General features: G+C 41.5%; 1 protein-coding gene across 1 annotated transcript; it reads right to left on the reverse strand.

The window, feature by feature from the left end:
* Nucleotides 1-1874: 1874 nt before the first annotated feature.
* On the reverse strand, nt 1875-7811 carry LOC124704359 (serine/threonine-protein kinase SAPK8). Its single transcript, XM_047236612.1, has 9 exons — nt 7492-7811; nt 5040-5114; nt 4837-4938; nt 4686-4739; nt 4496-4588; nt 4162-4254; nt 3139-3243; nt 2922-3020; nt 1875-2233 (listed from the first exon to the last, which is right to left on the reverse strand). The coding sequence occupies exons 1-9, from the start codon at nt 7681-7683 to the stop codon at nt 1946-1948; spliced, it is 1101 nt and encodes a 366-aa protein (XP_047092568.1). The 5' UTR covers nt 7684-7811; the 3' UTR covers nt 1875-1945.
* Between the last annotated feature and the right edge of the window lie 1830 nt (nt 7812-9641).

Consider the following 9641-nt stretch of genomic DNA (forward strand, 5'->3'; position numbering starts at 1 on the left):
GAGGCCGCAGCGGCGACCGACCACGTCGCCGAGGAGGCTGCGATCCGCAAGGCGATTGCGAGGTCGTTGAACGACCTCATCCCCGCCGACAACACCCTGCCCATGGACGGGGCTCTCCCCTGGTCCAGGCAAGAGTGGGAGAGGGAGGAGGCGGAGCAGCAGCGCCGGCTGTTGGAGGAGGCGGCCGCGCGTCGCCGCGCAGCAGTCCTCAAACTGGAGGACAACAGCGACGACGAATGGTACCGACCGTCGCCGTCTCCGCCACGCCTCAGCGACCCTGGCCAGGGTTCTAGCCGTTTGGGACACCCCGGCCAGAGATGTAGCCAGCAGGCGCCGGCCACGCCGCCCAAGGACGACGATGACTCCGACAACGGCGAGGACGACGGCGGTGACTACACGGCGTTCTACCGCCATTTTGGCGTGTAGAACACTGTGTTTTATGTTTAATTTATATGTTCCCCTAGCCGAATTAAAATATATTACAAATTTTTCAGCCTATATATTTAAAAACTCGCCTATATATGTTAAATATCTCTAAATTTATACTATGTTTGAACGAATTTTATCATGTTTACAACGAATTCGGTCTATCGCCAGGATTTTCCTGGGCCCGCCGCTCCAGAACCGAAATTTACATCCATTCGAAGCTATTTAGCGCCAGATTTTGGCCTGGGAAGGCCCAACGACTAGAGGTGCTCTAACAAGCTTCAGGAGACATCCAAAGGTGAAGCTAAATTCGCTTGTAAAAACTGACAGCTAGATTTCCTCTGTGTGGAACAATCGTGATGCCTCACACGGTGAGAACCTCCACTTAAAAAAAAAGAGCGCTGTTTGATGCAAGGAAATACTAGTACTTTTCGTCTAAAAATAAGTGTCTCAATTTTTTCTAGATACGAGATTTATAAACAATTAACGTGTGTCCAGATACATTCTACAAATTTCCATCCAATCAAATCTCATGTTACAATTTCCTTGTTTTCATGTGAGTAAGAGCATCTCCAGTCGCGTCCCCCAAACGATGTCCGGACAAAGCGCCGGATTAGTCGTTTGGGGACGTCCGGACAAAAATTTCGTTTGGAAAAGGTCTCTTTTCTAGCCACGTCCCCCAAACGCGACCTCCAAACAAAAAGTAAGTGTAAAAGTTGTGTCCGGCGTCCCCGGTAGAGACTCTATACACAGGGGATGGGCGAGGGACGCCGGACAACATTTGGAGCACGTCCGGACCGAAGCGACCTTTGGGGCACGCGACTGGGTCGTTTTTTTTGGCCGGCGTCTCCAAATCCCTTTGGAGGACGCGACTGGAGATGCTCTAAGACGCCTACTTAAAAAAATATCATGTACGGAGTATGATTCAAATCATATAGGATTGACCTGGACATGACATTGTAATCATAGTCATGTGTTCTAAAAATCCTACAAATCAAACAGGTACAAAGATTGCAAAAACATTGGAAAATTCTACCGCGCAAATTCCTCCCCCAGTAAGAGCGTACTACTCAGACTAGAGAAATTGGTAAGAACATGAGGAAACTTATATTAGCGTATATGACCCCAAAATGATGCACATCGTGTCAAATACACCACACCTGGTTGTTTTACTTCGCCTGTTTTTATTAATTTTAGATGAAACTTTTTGTGGCAGAGTAGCCCAAACAACAAGCCATTAGATATACAGTAAGCCTGAAAATCCCACGTCCGAGTCACAAGTTCACAGATGAAAAGGAGTACCAACTACTTGCACATATGTAGCACACTAACACGAAGAGAAAGGGTGCTTCTCCATGGAATAACCCTAGCATATATTACAACCAGAACAGGACTGGATTTCGCTTGCGAAGTACACAATGTTTCTTCCCCGCTAAATGCTTCTAGTTCTTTGACAGGGTACAACATCAGGTGACCCATTAGTCCTTTATCTGATTCTATGGTTGCTTGATAAGATGGCTCACATCGCATACACAATCTCTCCACTGCTGTCGATATCAAGATCCGAGTCAGATTCAAGGTCATCCATGTCGTCATCCATGTCGAGTCCATCATTCAGGATGTGGTTTATACGAGAACAAGCGGGCGGTATGGTGGCCTCAGTTAAGATTTGCATGATCTGGTCCATCGTCTGCATCGGCTGTTCAGGCTCCTCATATTGGCTGCTCATACTATCGTCGTCGATCAGATCAGCGGGAAGGTTCTTTAAGAACCAACCATGGTTCCTTATTTCAGGGATGGTTATCCTCTGCATTTATCATCACAGCAGTGTCATGAAAATGATACACATGAATATGATGGAGTGCAAACAAGTTACCACTGCATTTATGATGAATAACAATGCACTCAAAACGTAAGACAAGAGTTGTCGAAGTACAAAAGTTGATAATATAAATAGTGGCAATGTAGATTACATGCAGATAAGATTCTCATATAGAAGCTGTCCTACTGAAACTCGCTACTTTTTGTTGAACTGATGAGTGATGACTGAAACATACCTACAGAAATCTATATCTGTTTAAAGGAGCTATACTAACCTAAAATATGCAGAATACACTAATGAATGATTCTATTAATCTTAGGTAAGCAAGCAGAACAATGATGACACACACAGCACAAGTACACAAGTATTAAAACACAAACAGACTAATTTAGTATGATGATAAACACATGGACATCGCCACATATACCCCAGCAGTATTAGAAGAACGGCAGTTTTCTGAACCTAAGGTATGTAATTCACACAGTACAGTAAAAGCTTAAGCTGGGCTCAAGCCTTTTAAAGAGGCACTTATCACTTACTAGTTATGTATTCAATTGTCAAGAAAAGTTTTGAGCAAAACATGAACCTGTAAAGAGGAACTGTACATATATACCAGCAATACATGATATGATAGCAAAGCCTAGTTTCTAGAATGGAAACTCCTAGGACTTACCAATGCAGGATCCCCAACAAAAATCCTCGATATTAGGTGCCTGCACTCTGGAGATATGTCCACATTATCCGGCATGGAATACTGAACATTCAAGATGCGCTGCAAGGTGATGTCATCATATTAGCTTTTAGTTTAGGAATGCCTAGGTTGAAACAGAGGAACTTGGAAGTAGCTAAGAGTCTAAAATATGAGAAAGGAAAAAAGAAATAAAAATAACCTGAATAGTCTTCCGAAAGTTCTTAGGCTCTTCTGGATCCTCAAAAGGATATGAACCAACTACCATGACATAAAGAGTCACACCACAGGACCATACATCAGCAATCTGTTTTAGTCATTTGGAAATAATAAAAATCAGTATGAGCATGGGTTCCTTGCCTTGGGAGGTAACAAGCCAATTAACACCAGTAAGTCAGTGGTTAGACGATCAGTCAAGTCCTTTAGAAATAAGAGAAAGCTTACACTTCAAACTCCATTTTTTATTTGTAAAACCATAAGGTACTCTGATATCTGAATAATCTGTGTCTATCCTGGCTATGTTTGCTTACTTTCAAATATAAGTACGTGTAATGATACTATTTTGAAATGTTAAAGGCAACTTGTGACGCTCACCAACGCTACCAAGTTCTCCAGAAAGTCAGAGACTAATCAAAAACAGCAATTTTTTGGATGGCTCCCAGCCAGGTTGCTGGCTGCTAAGGTTCCTCTCCAGTGCTTAGGTCAAACTGATTACCACTAATAACCACTAATGACCAGTGAAAAATGAGTGGTAACAGCTTTGTATTGAACTTACAAACACTTGGATGTATAACATTTCCGCATTTCCAGACATGGAAAGGAGCATACTAGGAGCACACCATAAACACATCAAGCAAGAGCCCCAGAAAAATGGACCAGCAAATTAAGTGCAACAGGGAAAGCGTCACTGAATATCTAGTACAGTTTCCTTCAGAACATGTGAATGATTTCACCATACTACACTTCACCATACAATAGCTTGGGCCATGATATTGGTATATGTGTAGCCACTACCTTGACTGAAGGGATTTATTTTATCAGCCTAATGTTGAATATATTAGGGGGGGGGGGGGGGCATCCTTTAATATACAATATACAGTAATTCAGATTAGGGAACCAAAGAGCAAGACACTTTACCAATTTATGTCCCTGAAACTAAGTTACATATAGGGTGAACTATAATACACACCTCCAAAATATTAATATAGCTCGAGAAGTTATGTACCTTGCCATCATATTCTTTCTTCAACAGAACTTCAGGTGCAATATAAGCAGGTGTTCCTACAGTTGATTTTGGCTGTGAATGGAGAACTGAAGACTGCAGAAAATGAAGAATATGTGTGATGATTTATTAGAAAGAGACTATGAACAAAACATGCCCATAGGGTAATACTGATCCTACTGTGTTGTAAACTCAAAGCCACAAAACCATGAAATACATAATGTAACCACTTAAACATTGGTCCAAATTTCTTGTGAACCATTTGAAAGGAGCCAAATGCAATATATTTATATTAAAAAAATATCTGGAACAATAACAAACTGGATTAGGTAAGCACCTTAGAATAGCCAAAATCACATATCTTCAAGCGAGGAGCAGGACTACCGTCCAACAGTGTATTCTCCAGCTTCAAGTCACGGTGACATACTTGCTTGAAGATAAGGACAAAATGGAACAGTTCAACATACTGTAACTTATGAACACACAGTAAAAATAGGATGAAAGATGAGTCATGTAACAAATAATACCATCGAATGGCAGTAGCTGACTCCAGATATAAGCTGCTGGAAGAAGTAGCGAGCCTAACAAAAGACAGATACGGTTAGTCCACCAATGTTTCGTGCAAAAAAATATGGGTCAACAAAAAGATGCACCAGAGTGACCAGAGTAGATACAGACCTCATCTTCACTGAATCGTACATTTTTACATATTCTCTCGAAAAGCTCACCACCAGATGCATATTCCATCACGATAGCAAGATGAGTTGGAGTTAAAATAACCTGCAAATACATGACACATAAGGATTTGGCTGTTTCATTCCGCTTCCTTTGGTGGAAATAGTGAATTAGAGAACAGGAGTCATGAAAACCCTTTGTTTTACCTCCTTAAACCTAATGATGTTTGGATGCTTCAGTGATCTATGGTTAATTATCTCACGCTGGACATTCTCGTCGATCTGCACAACAGAACAAATCAAATATATAATAAAATAAGAATCAGATAGTCACAATCATTAAGGATCTGCATTAAAAAGACAAGCCAATGTCAAAATATGTATACAATGGAGGGAACATGTTCATACTTGCACTCACACACTCACCATCTGAGTTCCATCTAAACGGAGCTCAAATGACTTGACTATTGATAGTGATCACAAACTAATGCTGGGCCCCGTAGCATGTGCTCTCATCTGAGCTGTTACCAAAGGAAAGCCCATAAGAACCGGGAAATTAGTAAACCCTTATGTTCAAATGTCCTTACATTTAAAAAATAACCGGATGGTTGCTGACCCAATAACACAAGGAAAACTTGCTTATAATAACCTCCCAAGGAATGACCGCAGCAAGTCAAGCAAGGGTATAAAAGTTTATTGCTCCCACAAAAGCATTGCCCAGTAAGCTAAATCCAATCATGAGTATAATGGAATCAAACTTAGCAGCAGATTGTGAACTTAGGGCAGGAACAGATTCTGAGGTAGAGTATTAAGTGCCTTCTTGGGTGTGAGTCTTAGCAGGCTTGTCTAGTGACCTTCTCCAAACTTATAACACTACATTCTCTTTCAACAAGTAACTAAAGCCTTGTCATGTGAAGATACAGGATACAGGCAACAGTTGATTGAGAATCACATTCCACTTCCACATTCTAGTCTATACTATGATACTAACAGTAAGTAACAACAAGCCACACAAATCCAATTGTGCTAGACATTCCTCCTTTTGCCTCCTAAACAGGTATATTATTTTATTACTTCAAAAAAAATCGTTTTATGAATAATTTATGTCCTAATTGTATAAACCAATAGTTTCCTACCTCTCAATAAGTGTTGCTCTTAAAATTAAGGATGGCATACATGGATCTACCTACAATAGTAGATTGACCCAAGCACTGAACTGGGAAAAGGGATATAGTTCATTTTTTTCGATAAAGAGGGGAATAGTTCATAGCGATAAGAGTTTCACATGGTTTTGGTTTGAGCATTAGCTGATGACTTGGACCAAAAACACACCAGTCATCAAATACACCCACATTAATCTCAAATAGAGTAACAGTATACAATCCATGAGTAGTTGGATAAATATGGAGGGTAAAATATTGATGGGTCAATGGACCATTTGCTGGAACAGCAGGGTGGAAATTGTTTAGCTTAGCTTTACGCCTTTACCATGTATTTATGTATGCGGGCAGGTAATGTAGGGATTATTTAACAAGGAAATGTTACGAGTAATACAAGCAACAAAACACTCATTTTACTATACATCAATTTGAATTGTTTGAGTGGGTGTATCCGCTTAATACTTTTGCAAAGAAATATGAAAGGTTCCATTTCCAAAAATGGACTTGTGAGTGTGTTGTATGATTTTCCACGGCCATGCCACTTATAAACATCACTACATCCATTTATTTCTACTTACAATTTTTCTTTTGTTAAATGAAACTAACCCATAGAAAATTGTACTTCTGCTCTATATAAATAAATTCCAGGTACAGCCTTCGTTTGTCATTCCATCAGTTCTAAGGATGTTTGTGCATACAGAGCCGGAGTGTTTACATACCTTTCAGCCAATAGAACCCCTAAAAATGGACACAGACACACATTGGGTACCAACCTCTCACCTATGACTGATGTTAAACAGGTACAACACCTAATACTGCGAAAAACTGTGCTCATTGGTGAGGAACATAGAATCAACCCCTGCCCAGCAGGCGTACAACCAGTCAACTGATCCACCGAGCCCTGCTCGCCTACAGAGTAGATGGACACTAATTTGCTCTTATTTTGTAAATTATGGTAGAGCTGCTCCATGCGGCTTAAGGATACAAATGAGTCACCCAACACTCGATCCGGGATCGAACCCGGGCGGGTGGCACGCGCACCCGCATGACCAGCCAAACGAGATACAGCTGGGTACTGTCTCGGTCTACTTCGTAAATACTTTTGGCATTTGACGCGATGCAATCCTGGATGTTACATTACCCCAGCAAAACTATTACTGTAGAGTCGAGAATACTAATACTAACCATATAATACCATAATATCACATGAAATATATAGTAGAAATATATTCATCCAATAATCACAAGCAACGAAAATAAACCTAAAGCTTAAGGAAGCAATTCGCTCCACGGAATAGAAAAATATTGGTTCTCTAACCCCAACACGCGACACAGCATCAAAGGATTCGGTACTACTAGAACTGAGCAGCTGAAATCGAACAGGTCCGAATCAGCGGGAGACCGAATCGGCCGGGATTCCGCACACGGTGGAAAATAGACTGGTCAAACGGGGCCCAATCGATTGAATCAAGGAGTAAAGGGGGAAGCAGCGGGTTTACCTTCTCCCCGCGCTCGATGTACTTGACGGCGACGAGCTCCATGGTGCGGCGGTCGCGCATGAGGCGGGCGACGCCGAAGTTGCCGGAGCCGATGTCGCGCACCAGCTCGTAGCGGTCGCTGTCGTGCATGATGGGCATGTCCATGCCGGGACCGACCGTCAGCGCCGCCCGATCCGGGGCCGCCCCTGCCATGGCCGGCGGTGGGTGGAGGGCCGCGGCTGCTAGGGTTTGGTCCGCCGAGGTGGCTCCGCCCTCCCCTCGAATCGGCCACGAGCTCAGCGCCTCAACCTCGACGAGTTCGTGGCACTGGCCGGCAGGAGAGAGAGAGAAGGTAAGACGCCCACTCAATAATCACTCTCTTCTCGCCTTGTTATCGCCGGGTTTGGTGCCTGATGCAAGCGCTCCTCTGGGAAATGGTTTTACTTGGATGGACGTCACCTTTTGGCATTCGTGTCATTAATGATGTAGAGCACCAGTAGGGTTCCCCTTATTTTTCAAACGATATAAAAGGAAGTTTGTTGGCCACCCTGCCTAATTATGGTGGGACTATATCTTGATGGTACCACTTGTTTTTGATAAAGCATAAAATAACAAATAAAACGGTACCATGTGTAATACTCTCTTCATAAGCCAAAAATAATCAGATCTACCCACTATTATAGTCTTGTTGATTTTCTACCATTGAACTTTGGATGCCAACAACACAACTCGGAAATTGTCTAGCTTCTAGTAATATCTTACATATAATGGTCATCATTTATGTTTTACGGTATCCTTAACCTACGTGATACACAATGTAATACATGACTTGGCTTGAACAAAATCCGCATGTAGTGGAAGGAACTATCATGTCACGCAAAGAACCATGTTGTATAGCCTTCCTATTTTTCTCGTGATTTATCTATTTAATTTGGCTTTCTTTGACGCTTGAACCATTGTCTACTACCATTGTTGTACACTATTTCCGTGTATTTGTCTTTCATTTCGATATCTTTATCTTATGTGATACACCATGTAACAAATGAGTTGGAAAGAGCGACACGAAATCTTGCGGAAGGAACGCAAAGGAACCACGTAGCATATTCCATTACCATTTTTCTTCTAATTTTCTCTACTTTTTATTTTATTTTATTTGACCCTCCTCCGTTGATATCCATCCACGTCCCTACTTTTGTCGTTTACCTTTTCCTTCCTATATTCTACTTCTCCACCGCATTTGCACGCCAATAATTTGAAAAAATATTTTATTTACAACAATATCTTTCTATATCTTTGGTTAATTTTTTATATATTTAACTTATACAATGCACCATGCGATAAATGAGTTGGCTCGAACGGCACGAAATCCCGCTTGTAACGGACGGTGGCACCAGGTCACGCAGAGGATACGCGTAGCATATCCCATCCTCCTTCCTCTCATTTCTCCATATCTTTCTCCTTTATTTGACACTCCTTCGTTACTATCCAACCACGTCCCTCTTTTTTGTCATTTACATTTTCCTTCCTATATTCTACTTCTCCACCGCGTTTGCAAGCCAATAATTTGTAAAATAATAAATTATAATGATATCTTTCTAAATCTTCGATTTATTGTTTGATACGTTTAACGTATGTGATATGCTATGTAGTAAATGACTTGCCTCCAGCGGCACAAAATCCCGCTTTGTAACGGACGATAACACCCTGTCACGAAATGCGTAGCATATCCCATCCTCCTTCTCATTTCTCTATTTGTTTCTCCTTTATTTGACCCTCCTTCGTTGATATCCAACCACGTCCTTCTTTTTTTGTCATTTACCTTTTCCTTCCTATATTCTACTTCTCCACCGCATTTGCATGCCAATAATTTGTAAAATAATCAATTATAATGATAACTTTCTAAATCTTCGGTTTATTGTTTGATACGTTTACCGTATGCGACACACTATGTAATAAATGACTTGCCTCCAGCTGTGCGAAATCCCGCTTGTAACGGACGGTGGCACCAGGTCACGCAAAGGAAATGCGTAGCATATCCCATCCTCCTTCTCATTTCTCTATTTCTTTCTCCTTTATTTGACCCTCCTTCATTGTTATCCAACCACGTCCCTCTTTTTGTCGTTTACCTTTTTCTTCCTACATTCTACTTCTCCACCGCGTTTGCATGCCAA

Source organism: Lolium rigidum, chromosome 3, assembly GCF_022539505.1.
Source record: "Lolium rigidum isolate FL_2022 chromosome 3, APGP_CSIRO_Lrig_0.1, whole genome shotgun sequence".
Lineage (NCBI taxonomy): Eukaryota > Viridiplantae > Streptophyta > Magnoliopsida > Poales > Poaceae > Lolium > Lolium rigidum.

Coding starts and splice junctions, on each gene's coding strand:
- LOC124704359 (XM_047236612.1), bottom strand. CDS start 7,683: ATGGCAGGGGCGGCCCCGGATCGGGCGGCGCTGACGGTCGGTCCCGGC. Junction 4,939..5,039: donor ACATCATTAGGTTTAAGGAG/GTAAAACAAAGG, acceptor ATGTATTTGCAG/GTTATTTTAACTCCAACTCA. Junction 3,021..3,138: donor ACTTTCGGAAGACTATTCAG/GTTATTTTTATT, acceptor ATCACCTTGCAG/CGCATCTTGAATGTTCAGTA.